Source organism: Zeus faber (assembly GCF_960531495.2).
Source record: "Zeus faber genome assembly, chromosome: 21".
NCBI classification, from domain to species: Eukaryota; Metazoa; Chordata; class Actinopteri; order Zeiformes; family Zeidae; genus Zeus; species Zeus faber.
The window spans coordinates 12,713,001-12,728,706 of NC_137208.1; the positions used below are offsets into that span (position 1 = coordinate 12,713,001).

Sequence of the window (15,706 nt, forward strand, 5' to 3'; positions counted from 1 at the left end):
CCTCTACCTCCTTCTACTCTACTACACCTCTACCTCCCTCTAATCCACCTCTACCTCCTTCTACTCTACTCTACCTCCCTCTACTCTACCTCTACCTCCTGCTACTCTACTCTACCTCTACTCCACCTCTACCTCCCTCTAATCCAGCTCTACCTCCTTCCACTCTACTCTACCTCTGCTCTTTGTGACCAGGATGCTGATGATTATTATCAAGTGACATGAAATGTGTTCGCTCCGCCGTCTTAAACCAAAAGGTTTCTCCTCCTGCATCAACCTGCAGTTTGCGTGCAACCTCCCATGCTTCTCACCACAATATGACACATCCTACACGGCATTCAACAGTGAACGTGCACTGTCGGCCCCGCCTTCAGCAACCATCGCACACAACCCTAAATTTGTGGATTTGCAGCCATGGCCGCCGTCGTTCACCGGAGGGCTGCGGTCATACCTCCCACAAAAATAACAACAGAGCCACACAGTGAGATAAACCATGGCGTGTGGAAAACCTGTCCTGGCCCTTGATGTGTTAGCACTCGCTTTCAATGGCACGCTTTCCATCCCCCCCCCCAACCCCCGCCCCCCAAAAAATAAAATAAAATACACAGAGAGAGGGAGAGCGAGATAGAGTGAATCAAATTGAGAGAGAGGGCAATATGTTTTGAGAGGTCTCTTCAAGTGGCTATTTCATCTGCGCTAATTGATAATTCTCTGTGACTAACACGGTGCCGACCGGCCTTTGAGCCGCGCTCGCTGGAAAAATGGCACTGAATGCTGATTTCTAAAGGATCTCAGAGGGAGAGAGAGGGAGAGAGAGAGCGAGAGAGGGAGAGAGAGAGAGAGAGAGATGGGGTAGTGGAGGTGGATGATGGAGAGAGAGGGGGGGTGGGGTGGTAGAGGTGGATGATGGAGAGAGGGGGGGGTGGGGAGGTGGATGATAGATAGAGAGAGAGAGAGAGAGAGAGAGAGAGAGAGAGATGGGGTGGTGGAGGTGGATGATGGAGAGAGAGGGTGGGGGGGGTGTGGGGGGGTGTAGAGAATAGAGCGGTGATAAGCTCAACCGACCACAATTTCTAAGGGAACGAGGTTCTTTGGCACAAACAGATGTCTCCGAGCTGTAAATTATTGAGCCGCCGTGGATAATGCGTCAGAGTAGTCAATGATCAATAAAAAAAAAATTATATATATATATATATATATATATATATATATATATAATTCTCGTTTGATAGATTTATTTTATTTTTTTCGTTTGATTTAAGGGCTACACTGTGTGAAAGTCGGTCCCGTCCGCTCGCGGAGGGATATTTGGATGTGTCAAAATAAACATCAACCCCCTTCCCCCGTCCCCGTCCCCGTCCCCGTCCCCCCGTCACCGTCCCCCCGCACCGTGTCCCGGCGGCTCCACTCCCCCCTGTCCATCAGGCTCGCTGGTTCCACATTCAGGGAGCGTGTGGGAGCTGCCAAGGTGCTTTCACGGCGGGGAAATCCTCACATGTATTTATCTGTTTGACACCAATACGTCTTCCAGATTCCGGGTACATCTTGTTCTTCAGACATAGTATTATTTCATGCTGGACGGGGGCGGGGGGAATTTCCACTCGGCGCGGGTTGATTAACTTGTACTTCACTTTCTCATTCTACTGACACACACGCAAACTGGCGGTGGAAGTATTTGCGCTCCAATGCAAGCGGAAACATATCTGGCTTCCGATTCAATTTCTCTGTTTTATTTTATATTTTCCACATCAAATATTGAGCCATTTAATAGAAGCCATGGCGCTTTTAATGTTTTACCTGCGTCTCTCCGGAACAGTCTCTGTAAACGTATCAGATCTGCCGAATCTCTGGGTTGTTTTAAGCGGCACCCGAAATTTGTTTTTGCGTCCGTTTAGACGAAATACGCATGTTTGTTTGTCAGTTGGAACTTATTCTTATTGTGTTCTCTGCATTTTAACTCACTCGCGTACAGTGTTCTTTGCTCCTCGTATTTAGGGTTCATCATCCATGGTGTGCGTCGAACGTTAAAAACCCAGAGCGAGAGTCCAAGTATAATTTCGGTTGTGTCCGGATGGAGTCCCCGTCCTCACGTCGCTTCAGGCGCGTTCGGATACCAGAGTGATGTGCGACAGGCTGCCCCCGCTGACAGCCTGCTCCGTCAGAGATGAAGTCTCCCAGCCCAGGCGTTCCAATCAGAGGACTTTAAGAGTACTGAATTTATTCTCAATATAGATTTATGGCCTTATAGATTGTGGAGGAGGTTTGATTTATTGCCCTGCCTGCTTGTGCTACTTTATTAAAATAGAATGCAAGCGTGCCGACCGCGCGCACCCGCACACACGCACACACGCACACACACACACACACACACACACACACTGTACCATTATTTTCCCGACAAATTACGGGAAGCAATTTGTGTCTACTGGGGGACAAACAAACAAACGGAGAACCTTTTCTGCGTCGTTGCCACAATGTTTTCTGTCTTCTGGTTGCCGCCGTTAAAGCGATTCCTCTGTCAACCACGTGACCAATCGTGCTATGCCCTTTGACCGGATGCTGAAATTGCCGGTAATATTATAATTGAATCAGTTCCATCATCGGCGATCGATGGCGAGGATGTGGGTGATGACCGTGTGTTTTCCCTCTGCTCCCATCAGGTTGTTCAGCGCTATCTTGGAGCAGGCCACCAAGGTAGACGGGGCCGCACCCATTGGAGGGAAGGCAGCGGGCTTTGACGTCAAGGCTCTGAGGGCCTTCAGAGTTCTACGGCCACTCAGACTGGTGTCTGGCGTACCCAGTAAGTACTGATGGATGGACGGATGGAGGCATGGATGGACGGGTGGGGCGGGGGGCAAAGTTGTGGGATTCAAAAGCCTGGAGATAGACTTCAAGGCTGAGAGGGATAGATTTCGGGATCTGCTGATTTCATTTTCAGATCTGCACTCCTGTAGCGTTTGTCCTTGGTGGTGTGTTATTGTTTTTTTTCATGAGCAGAAAAGGGTTTGCTGTTCCTCTGGGCTGGGGTCTATTAAATGGTCTCACAAGTACACTCAAATTGAGTTTATGTGAGTCCCAGGGAGTTGTTTTTTTCCCGCCAAAAATCCCCAGAATTTGCTGTGCGGGTGGAGGGTATGAGTGGATTGAGTAATGGCTGGCTGGGTGGAGGGAGGGATGGATGGGTTGGTGGAGGGGTGGATGGAGGGATGGGTGGGGGAGTAGAAAAAGGGGTAGGATTGGACGGATTAATGATTGGGTGGATGGAAGGATGGATGCAGTGGCGGAGTAAGGTGGTCATTGGCCCCCAGGCTACTCTTTATGTGGGGACCCCCCCGTACTCATCATGCTTAGCCAGAAAAGCGGAATTTATTGCCATGTGTAAAAGCGTGCTGGAAATATTACACAGCCCACACGCACACACTTGGGGCAAACTGGCACTCACACACACACACACACACACACACACACACACACACACACACACACACACACACATTGAGGAAGCCTTTACTATAAACAGCAATGCAGCAAAAAAAGGCATTCACAGGGCATCTGCAAGCTGGTACCGTAACAGCTCTTTGCTTTCTAAACCAAGAGCTACAACATCTGCGGCAGTGCAGAACACCCTGTTTTACTGAGGCAAAATCACAAGATCCTGTTCGGACGCACTGAGCAGAGCACACACAGTTTTTGTTTTTTTTGTCTCGTTCATCCCATTATGCAGCGAACGGGACAGTCCCTTAGTTGTGTTTAAAAATTTTCATTTCCTACAAGAAGGAAACCAACGGAAATAAATAGATCCAAAATAATAACACTGTTTATATTTGTTTTGGCCGGAGACACGGGAACCCAAACGCGCAACGGACCGGGGGTGCTCCCGTTACCCGGCAAACGGGACCGTCCCTGAACTCAGTTGCGTTTTAAAATATTGTTCCATCCAAGTAGGAATCAAATGAAAATAAAATACATCCACGCCGCTGTCTGGATAGTGCAGAGCGAACAACGGCGCGTGCGGCGCATCGCTCAGGAGAGGAAAAAAGCTCCAGTTCCTCTTGAGCTCTGTTCACGTTTTTAAATTTTCGATACAGGGAAGGAAATCAGGAAACAAAATAAATCAGTTCAGCATGAACCCTACGCTGCGTACGCCGCACACGGCACCGGCATTTCAGTCTGTATGGTTTTGATTTTCCCCGCGCGCCAAGGTCTTTGCATCTGGTCTTTGCAAACGGAAATGATTTCCCACGTGTTTATTTGCATATGGAGCGGGGAAGTGAGATCCCATCATCGTTACTCGAGACGCATGTGGAGACGCATTCTAATGCCAGGTGTGAACAACAGACGTACTCAGAACTGTCTTCAAGTGGTCAGATCGCCCAAGACGCATGTTGATGCCAGGTCTATTTTTAACTGGTCCCAGTTTTTGAAAAAGAGCGCTCCCCGCTGGCGTTGGTTACAGCCTGGCCACATGGCATGGCCAGCACATCTACCGAATCAGCTGCTTCATTTTTTTCATGTTTTTCTTATGGACCAATAGGGGCATGGGGTCATCAATAGGGATTTTATTTTTATTTATTTATTTATTTATTTTTCGCTGAAGTAAATTTAAATAAATAATAATAGTCTCACCAATCCGGGGCCCTTGCACACGTGGGGCCCCGAGGCTGCAGCCTAGGCTGGCCTGTCCATTAATCCGTGCCTGGATGGATGGGTTGGTGGAGGGGCGGATGGATGGATGAAGGGGTGGGTGGGTAGAAAGGTGTAGGATTAGAAGGGTTGGTGGAGGGGTGGGTGGCTGGGTAAAAATGGGTAGGATTGGATGGATTAATGAGTGGATGGAGGGGATGGATGGGCGGATGTAACACCCAGCAAGGCATGTGTATGAGAAAGAAAGAAAATTGGAGGGAAATAGATTTGAAAAAGATAGCAGGAGGGATGAAGAGGAAAAAATAAAGCTCTCGGGATCAGGTGCGACGAGAAATTGGGGAAGGGTGGGGTTGACTACAGATTGAAGCTGATATTGGTGATATTGTGACACGCACACACACACACACACACACACGCACCCAATAAGCCCTGCTTGATGCTGGTCAGGCCCTCGCAGTGTACTGGCAGTAGATGACTGTTAGTAATCTGTGTGTGTGTGTGTGTGTGTGTGTGTGTGTGTGTGTGTGTGTGTGTGTGTGTGTGTGTGTGTGTGTGTGTGTGTGTGTGTGTGTGTGTGTGTGTCTCTTCGTCAATGGCCATGGCGGCTTTTTTTTTTTCTTTTTTTTCTTTTAGTCCTTGGCCAGTGCTGAGAACGTCCAACCAGGAGCCAGCAGCACAATCCCACTCCTATCTCCTGTTGTTGACAGTGATACAGTTATGTTGCAGAGAGAAAACCTGCGTGGCCTCATCTTTGAATAGGTGTCGCGCGGTATCATAGCAACAACTTCCACACTTTGTGCGAGAATTTCCCTCTCTAACACTGAGGTGGCAAATAGAAAGAGAACTGGTTTTAAAGGCCACATATCCTTACTTAAAAAAAATGACATGGTTAATTGGGTATCTATTATATTCTACTCTATTATATTACATTATATTATACTATACCTTTCTCTGGAGGTAATACTAAGTATAACCCCTACTTAGTAATATATCCACCTCTTGAGAAACGTATAATATAATATAATATAATATAATATAATATAATATAATATAATATAGTGTGTATATTATATATATAATTATATATATATATACTTTTTTTTAATTTGTTGTTATTTTTTATTTATTTATTTATTTTTAACCTGTGCTGTCAGCATGCTGGGCATACAACACAGAGTATTTGTATACCATTGCATCTAGGACAGAGTTAGTCTGCAAGTGGAGTTCAAGTTCTGAACCTGCAATGCAACTCTTTATTCATTCTTAAATCATCAAGAACCGCTGCAATAACTCTGTCCTGTGGACGACCTGTAGGATGACAAGAGCGCAGTTTTTGGTTACGGAGAGCCACCACCAACCCCCCTCTTTGGAGAGCAATTTATCATGTTTGGGTCTATAAACAACTGATCACTACTCTAAGAGGTGGGAGAATCAACACGCGTGAGACAAATAAACATAGAACCAAACAGCAGGATGATTTAAACAACCAGATGATGTTAGAGAGAATAAGAGCATCCCAAGTGAAAAGACTATCACACGACCGCAGGAAAAAAGAACAAAGCGCGCGGCTCGCCGAGGAACCGGCAAGTTGAGACGCTTGCTGCAGGGGGCGACTTCTGGACCGTACGTCCGGCCACGCCGACGGCTTCCCGTCGCCTTGATCGCATCCAGCGGTGTCGAGGTGGAGACGTTCTCCTTCTTCCCGTGCGCTTCGCCGGGTGCTTCCCGCCCTGCTCTGCTGTTGACCTCTGGCTCGATGGCCGCGTGGCGCTTCGCCCCCTTTGCCTTTCACACTAGATGCGGTTGATGTTGATCCATGTCAAGTTGCAAGCTTTCAAAATGGGTTGTTGGAAAATGATATGCAGCTTTGAAAAAGCTAAAAATAAGGCATATAAAGAAGGAGTTTCAAGAATAGGCGGACTTTAAACGGCGCAGAATGATCTCCGCTATTTTTACTTAAGAAAAAAATCAATCAATAAATCTCTTTGAGTGGTTATTTTGAGGATTGTTTATTTAAAGGCGTTTATGAATAAATTATGTGATTTGGCTGTATTTTAATAGCTGACCCAGAAATGTTGGAGCGACTTAAGTTTACGAATGCTTTTTTCTTTATTTACGTAAAGGTTATTTTACCATGTTTTAAAAGCTTAATGTTTTCAAATTGATCAGGCAAGGTATCACTGTTAATACTTTTGCATTTTTCACTCTGCACAGTGTATATTTACTTAATATCTCAATGTGTGTTTCAGGTTTACAAGTGGTGCTGAACTCCATAATTAAAGCCATGGTACCTCTGCTCCACATCGCCCTGCTGGTCCTCTTCGTCATCATCATCTATGCCATCATAGGACTGGAGCTCTTCATGGGGAAGATGCACAAAACCTGTGTTTACTACAAGGACGGGCACAAAGGTACTCACACTCAAGTACACACTCGCACACATCTACTTGTACCGTACAACCGCGGACGGACCGCTCTACTTTAATTTAACGACTAAGATACAACCTGCTATGCACAAATACACACCCAAAGGGATAGACTTTTCATTTTTTGAGTGCATGGACTCCACTGGACTTGGAATGCGTATTGTAAACAGGAAAAGTCATCAAATATTTAAAATGTAATTTACATGCGTGCAACTATGAATGATTTACAACATAATTGAAAGGACCGCAAAGTAATTGATCGAGGCAATATTCTCGAAGTGCCTTTAGGTACAAATGGACTTTAGCGATGTTATCGGCCCCGCGGGGACATTAGCCTTTCAATGCCTTGGGTAAGTGGTTGTACAACTCTATGTCCATTATCCTGCACGCCGCCCTGGAGAGCTTTCATTTCTATAGCTTTGCTTTTGTTTCACTTCAACATCCCTCCCAGTTAAGATGAGGGCACGTTCCATTGTCCTGACTGTGATGTTATATTTCTCAATAGTTTTTAAGCAGACTGTTGCGATTATCAGGGTTAGGCTTTCGGGTTAACAGTAAACAGCCAGATCTATGGAGAGGAAAAATATTCATACTCAATCCAGTTCACTGATCATGTTGTGTATAAAAAGCTGCTTTAAAGTGGACCTAATATGCACACACAAGTTGATATAGGTCCCCAGAGCAGATTTTTGAAGTTTTTTGCTGAAAGTACCGATCACATTATGCAGTACAGCCATTCTAAAATACCTATAATTCATTGTGTTCACTGAGGCTCTGTTTCAGTGGGTGGAGCCACCACTCCTGATGAACCAATGGCGTTTGAACAGGGCTTCCGGGTTTTGTTCTATTTACGCCGTAATGTTCAGCGATTTTACCTCATCAGTCCACCAAAATCTGTTTCTGACCAAATTTGAGGCGAGAAATAAGCAATCCAGTTGCTGAATCTTCACTCACATTAGATCTACAAGGTGTTATTTAAAAGTAAGTTCCGACTGCCGTGCTCCAAGCTTGTAGCACGCCGGGATTTTTTTTTGTTTCATGTAAACATTGGAAAATAAAATGAAATAAATACATCTATAATAAAAACACACAATTTTTTATTGGTTTTGTTTGGAGAAACGCTCGGGTGGGGCAGATGCCCATATAAAGAAATCCGTGACGAGCTGACGTCAGCTGGTGCAGAGAGTAGGAAAAATCTTTGGCAACTTATGTCTTACCTACGGTGGCTGAGAAACGACAAAAAGCACAGGGCCGCTTAAAATGAGTCAGTTGGGAAACACTTGCACGAGTGAAAGCTTTCATGTCTAGCGAGGATCTACGATAATAGACAAAACTGTTGAAAAACGGTTGTATCGTTAATGGTCGACTCTATTATAGCAGAGGAAATTAGCTATCTCTCAACAGTCATTAGTAATTAGAGTCTTCCGGTTCAAATTTATTTCCAGAAATATCTCCTCATGCAGCTTTAGGCATGTAGGAGTATTCCAAAAGAGCAGACTGACTGTCCACCCTTCACCCTCCTCGTCCTCGCCAGGTCCCCTTGCGGAGGAGAAGCCAGCGCCCTGCGCTCCCAACGTGGCCCACGGTCGACACTGTAGCCACAATGGAACACTGTGCGATATGGGGTGGGAGGGCCCCAACGACGGCATCACAAACTTCGACAACTTTGCTTTCGCCATGTTGACCGTGTTCCAGTGCATCACCATGGAGGGCTGGACCGACGTCTTATACTGGGTGAGCCGGAACCCACAACGGGGCAGGTTTTTGTGTGTGTGTGTGTGTGTGCGTGCGTGCGTGCGTGTGTGTGTAGCTTAGTGTATAGGTGTGCACTATGTTGACTTCATTGCACTGTGTTGTGAGGTTTTTGTTGACTTAATATCGATTGATTCCCATCAGGATACGACTGGTTTAAACATACTTGGATGCAACACACAGCGCATTTTAACCTTTAACATTTCATGGTTGTAAGGGCGGCGGTGTGTGCGCCGCGCGGTGCCACGTGAGTGCTTTTGAAAAAAAAAAAAAAGTAGTAGTGCGAGTAATGAAGTCATATCCCCACAAATACCCGACCACATGGACATAAGATCAATCAAGAACATTAACATTACAACAGAGACTTTTTTACACACACGCACACACACACACACACACACACACACACACACACGCTATATTTTGGACTTAGTCGATGCAGACAATACACTTTGTAATTGAAGGCACCGATTCAATAAGTGCGTGTGAGGAATCCTGATGCTTGATTCAACCGTGGAGCTGACCCCCACCCCACCTCCATTGGGCTGGGGTGGGGGAAAAAAAAATTCACAGTCACAGTAGCGTACACACACGTACACACACGGACACACTCAAGCCCCTCCCTCAGTCCGTGGCCAGAGGCATGCGGCAACCTTGTCAGCTAAATAAGCCAATAGATGGGTCTGCGCTGATAATCGCTGCTGGGCGAGGCTCCAGAATACTACAGAGGCTTCCTGAACCACTTGAAAAATGTCTCAAATATACAAAATACCGTTAAAAGCATTACAGTTTGCCTTACATAAACAAATACACACACACACACACACACACACACACACACACACACACACGCACACACACACACACACACACACACACACACACAGGGTCTGTAAAAAAAAAAAAGTCAGTGAAATACCGATTCATACTCTATCTACAATAATACAATCCATTTTTTTTGTGCCCAGGGGTGACGAAACTCATTAAACTCCAAAATACACAATCCTTCACTTGGCAGCAGCAGTATGTACTGTGTGCTTCTAACCAGGCAGCTGGTGTAAAGAACAGCCCCTGGACCAAACTGGAATAATTATGAGGTGGACGTTATCTTTTTCCACCTCTGGTTTGGGGGCGCTAAGTCAGCGCGTTTGAGAGGTCGGCCTGATTGGCATGTAGGGTTACCGCGTGGGGAACACTGTCCTACTAGTCAGAGATGCTCGCAAGTCCGAGTCAAGTTTCAAGTCCTTGGTCACGAGTCCAAGTCAAGGCTCTTCGGGTGTAATAAGTGTTCTATCTGCTGCATGTCAAGTGTTCTTAGACTACTACAGCGCTATTTCTAAGGAATTCACAGTATGTATATATCGTCACACATTTCTGTGAGCATATACCTGTTGAGTTATTCAAATAAATTAGAAAACGCAGACCAATATACCTCTTATTTATATGACACAATTGACTTCAAGTCTCTACGGTGTACAAATATATACCCAGTTTTTGGAGCACTATTTCTTGCCATTTTTGTGTTTGTTTTGCGAAGCATTGTCACCGACCCGCCTCAGAACTCCTGGTCATCGTCGCCAATTTCCAACACTGGTGTAGCAAGTCTCCAATCTCCATCTCCACTTGGCCTTCGATAACTCTATGCAACCATCGTGCGGAAAAAAAAACCTGGCAAAACCGGCCTTACTTTGGACCAGTGAAAACACAATCTCAAAGCTGCACATGGCTTGAAGCTGAATGGATCGGTCCAAGAATCTCTCCTCTGATTGGTGGACTGTGGTGGATGGTAGTCTATATCTGATTGGCTGAGTGTGACATCGGCATGGTTTGCCAAAAAGCGCGGACTATCCAATAAAATTAACAGCGCGTTTCACTAGGAAGTAAATGACACAGAGAAGCAACGCATATCATTGTCAGCGGCAACACACGAGTCCCAAATTCTGAGTCAAGTCTCAAGACTTTTGAGGACAATGTCGTTCTGTGTGCAACTTAAGTGCAACTTGAGTCCGGTTCGCAGAAGACTCAAGTCCCCATCTCTGCTACTAGAACGACTAAAACACTACTAGAACTACTACAATAACACAAAAACTACTAGAATAACACTAAAACTATTACAATAACTCAAGAACTACAAGAATAACACTAAAAATACAACAATAATACAATAACTATTAGAATAACACTAAAACTACTAAAATAATACAATAACTACTAGAATAAGACTAAAACTACTACAATAAATCAAGAACTACTAGAATAACACTAAAACTACTACAATAATACAATAACTACTAGAATAACACTAAAACTACTACAATAACTCAAGAATTACTAGAATAACACTAAAATTATTACAATGATACAATAACTACTAGAATAACACTGTAACTACTACAATAGCACTAGAAATACTAAATTATACTACTAAAACTACTACAACAATACTAGAACTACTACAATGACACCAAAATTACTACAATTACACAAGAACTACTAGAATACTACAAGAACTACTGCAATAACACAAGAAATAGTAAATAATACTACAAGAACTACTAGAATACTACTAGAACTACTACAACACTACTATAACCAGAGAGGGCATCAATATGTTGTCCAACACCTGACCTACCACCAGTTATCCCATGTTTTTTTTTTTTTTATAAGTATATCAAAGCTGAACAACAATTTTGTGATCAGAAAATCCATCTGCCCAAAGCCGTGTACAGTCCAGCTGGGAAGCACTCACGTGGTACTGCAGGTCGTCTGTCTTTCAAGGACGACGTCGAGCAAATCAATACAACGAGAATTATTGTCGAGGTCTGCACTCCCCTGTGAATAGTGAATCGGTGAATAAATGAATAACCTAATAAATGAATTACACATTTAATTTTGACGCGTCAAAAAATTCCAGCGGGGTCAGAGTTCCCTCATGAAATGTGACAAGTTAAAGTGCAAAGCTTACTCGTTGAGAATTGATGAAGTACGTGTGTGTGTGTGTGTGTGTGTGTGTGTGTGTGTGTGTGTGTGTGTGTGTGTGTGTGTGCGTGTGCGTGCGTGCGTGCGTGTGTGCGTGTGCGTGTACTTGTGTGTGTGTATTTGTACAGTATATACAGCATGTGTGTGTGGAAAACAGAGAGCTTGCTGGCTCTACACCCCTTCTAGTGCTATCTTGTTCTTCCTTGTACTCCCATTCACTAACACACACACACACACACACACACACACACACACACACACACACAAACACACACACGCACAGGTGAGGTATAACACCACCACCCTACTCCCTCTATCACACAGCTTGTGCTGCAGCACCAACAAAACCCCCTTAATCATAAATTATAAGACATTTATCAACGCAATCATCTTGAAATGATTATGGAACTTGTTTGCTTGCGGTATAAAAACATTCAGACGACGCTGCGTGTGTGTAAATGATTTGGCTTGATGCTCCATTAGGTTTATCGGGCGCTGCATTTCAATGGCGACGCCGAGCGCAGGATGTGGGAATATAGATTAATGACACCACGACGCCTTCCGCTGGTTACTGTTGCGCACGGACGGCTTTTCTGTCTTTCCTCTCTCTCGCTCCCTCTCTCGCCCTCTCTCTCCGTCTCTCTCTCTCTCTCTCTCTCTCTCTCTCTTTAAACATGATTGCGACCCCCTTTACATGGACCAGTGTAAGCTCCGCTCTCATTCTTTTCAATGTATTACTCATGGTGTTATCGAAGAATGTTGCATGTGAGTGGGAGCCTAAGATGCTTAAAAACGGCTTAACCAAGAAATACATCAAATTGGACATATTGCATTGTCCCATTGCATTAGTTTCAATTTAACTGAATACTTTTAAGTTCCACAAGATCAAGAAAACAGCTACTGCGATTATTATAATTATTATTATTATTATTATTATTATTATTATTATTATTATTATTATTATTATTATTATCATTATAATTTGTATTATTATTATTATTATCATTATTATTTGTATTATTATTATTATCATTATTATTATCATTATCATTATCATTATCATTACCATATTATCATTATTATTATTATAATTATTATTATTATTATTATTATTATTATTATTATTATTATTATTATCATTATCATTATTATTATTATTAGATTTTCTTTCATCCCATGTTCTCTTAAAGCTGTGTGTCAGAATGGTATTAGTATCGGTTGCAGCGCCGTGGCTTTTTAAAGTTCCTTCTCACTTAAAACAGAAGAATAACACCAGCCCACGACATCCTGAGTTGAATGTAAAACCCACTCGGTATAAAGGTTTTTCGGAGCGACACTCGAAAAGCGACTCAAACCCTCACTTTTGTTTACACACAGTACACAAAGCACTTTACATATTTACACACACACGCACACACACACACACACACAAAGAAACCGTCACACGCCCACGCACGCGCACACACACACACACTGGCTTTGGCATTTTCTACCACGGCTCTGTGTAACTCTCTTCTTTTTTACATGTCCCCCCCTTCATTTCGGCTCCATCTCTCTCTCACTCCCCCTCTTTCTCCATTCATACTCTATGACCCCTATGTCGTGTGTCCTTCTCCTACTTTTCCCGCTCTTCATCCCCCTTCATTTCTGTCCGTTTTTTTCTTTCCTCCCTGAACCTCGTGCCCTTTTACTTATGTTATTTCTCCGTCCCACTAACCCCCCCCTCTCCCTCTCCCTCTCTCTCTCTCTCTCTCTCTCTCTCTCTCTCTGTTCTCCGCTGTTGTCTCTCTCTCAGATGCAGGATGCTATGGGCTATGAGCTGCCATGGGTCTATTTTGTCTCTCTGGTCATCTTCGGCTCCTTTTTCGTTCTCAATCTCGTTCTGGGGGTGTTGAGCGGGTAAGAGTGTGTGTGCCAGGGTGGGCGGTTGTTTCTGCTGTTTGTGCATGCGCTGTGTGTGTGTGTGTCGTATGTGTTTTATTTGTGTGTGTGTGTGTGTGCGTGTGCGTGTGTGCGTGCGCGCGCGTGTGTGTGTGTGTGTGTGTGTGTGTGTGTTTTTGTGTGATGCAGTTGCCCTTTGTGGTTCGTCATGGTGCACGGAGCTTTTCTTTCCCTAAATGACCCTAAATGATAAATGACCATGAAACAACACTCTCCCGATGGCACATTTTGGAATGAAATTGAACCTCCAATGCAAACTTCATTACCCCACATCGGATGCCTGTCTGCACACGCCTCGTTAGCAAACTGTACTTAACAGCATAATCTGCCGTTTTGCAACCGAGAATGCTTGGTTTTGCAGCTGTGCAATTTTCAAAGTGCAAATGGAATTTTGCAAAAAAATTGGCGAGAATTGTCATGAATAAAAATAATAACAATTTCTATATCTTTTTTTTTTTGTTCTACTACCAATGAAGAAAGAGTCATGTCATCACTTCACATCCTCAGACATTCTGCATATCACCGAATCAACTGGAAATAATTTGTACTTATCATTCATTTTTTCATCAAGTTTAAGCCATCTGTTTATTTGGCGATTTAGGGCATAAAATAATTATGTGGCAATTAAGCAAAATGACGAGTTCTCGCAAGTAGCCTGCAGAGAGTGGTTGAATTTGCATTAATTGTTGGGATCGCAAAATAAAAACAATTTAGTATAGAAAGAGGTTGTACAGGATTGATCAGACAGAGTTTTGAGATTCCTCGTCTATCAAAAAGAGACACATTCATCCAGGCTTGTCTTCACATACACACACACACAAACACACACACACATCCACAGCAGTGTCCAGCCCACTGTCTGTTTTATTCTGTCTGTTTTATGTCATTTGATCACTGGTGGCCACAAGCTGACACAGCCACACACACACACACACACACACACACACACACACACACACACATACGTGCACTTTATTTGTGTTTCTGTTTTGTCTTTTGAGCTGTATTATCATACTTTTTCTCTTTTCTCAGACTCTCTCTAGTTCTTGTACTGTGTTTGTGTGGCCGTGTGTGTGTGTGTGTGTGTGTGTGCGTGTGTGCGTGCTTGCGTGCTTGTGTGCTTGCGTGCGTGCGTGCGTGTGTGGCAGCACGTGCTGGGAGCCACCAACAGCACCATTTCTGTGTGTTTTGTTTTCATAAATGCTGCTCCGACAGGCGGGCCGGGCGCTGTTTTTACCCGGCGATGCCAAGTCACGCTGTTTGAGTACAAGCACCACCCATCCCATAAGGACACACAGGGGGTATAAATAATTCACCCCTCGGGTCATCTTGGTGGAAAAAAAAAATCAAACAACAGGGAAAAGAGAAGGTTATTTTGAGGACCGAATGGACTTGTTTTCAAGGTAACCCCAGGGAGAAGCTGAGGAAATCAAGCAACGTCGGGGTCGGATGAATTAAATATCAGCTGCCTCGTCGATTGTTTTGTGATAAAGTCACATTGAGCATCATTCAGCTCCTAAAGACAATCACATGCTAAAAACAAGTGGTATATGATAGCAAACCTCAATTTATTTGGAGGAATAACCCCTCTGAACATGACAGTGTCATGACAAGTCCCGATAAGACTCGAAATTTTCACAGGTTTTTCAAATTTAACAGCTTTTTGAATTTAAATTGTAATTTACAATTAACTTTAATTTTAAAAGAACAGCTTGAGTTTGATACAATAAACTACTGCCTTTTAATGGCACAATGGGTTGTGTTGAACTCTGGTTCTTGTTTTTGTGTAATGTGTTCTTGGGTTATTTATTTATTTATTTATTTATTTATTTGTTTGTTTGTTTGTTTGTTTGTTTGTTTGTTTATTTATTTATTAGTTTATTGTTATGTTGAAATGCTTTTAGAGATTCCCTATCCCAATTTGAGGATCACTTCATCGGAATCTTTAAATTTATAAAAACAATGTT

The 15,706-nt window shown here is 43.6% G+C and overlaps 1 protein-coding gene across 1 annotated transcript in view; it reads left to right on the top strand.

Moving 5' to 3' along the window:
* cacna1c (calcium channel, voltage-dependent, L type, alpha 1C subunit) overlaps positions 1 to 15,706 on the top strand; it is a gene marked incomplete at both ends in the record, with an annotated part of 237,654 nt that overhangs the window by 150,755 nt on the left and 71,193 nt on the right. Inside the window, 4 exons of the mRNA XM_080022715.1 lie at positions 2,658 to 2,797; positions 6,891 to 7,052; positions 8,602 to 8,801; positions 13,594 to 13,697. Of these exons, the coding sequence (XP_079878841.1) occupies positions 2,658 to 2,797; positions 6,891 to 7,052; positions 8,602 to 8,801; positions 13,594 to 13,697 (606 nt within the window). The remainder of the gene's footprint in view (positions 1 to 2,657; positions 2,798 to 6,890; positions 7,053 to 8,601; positions 8,802 to 13,593; positions 13,698 to 15,706) is intronic.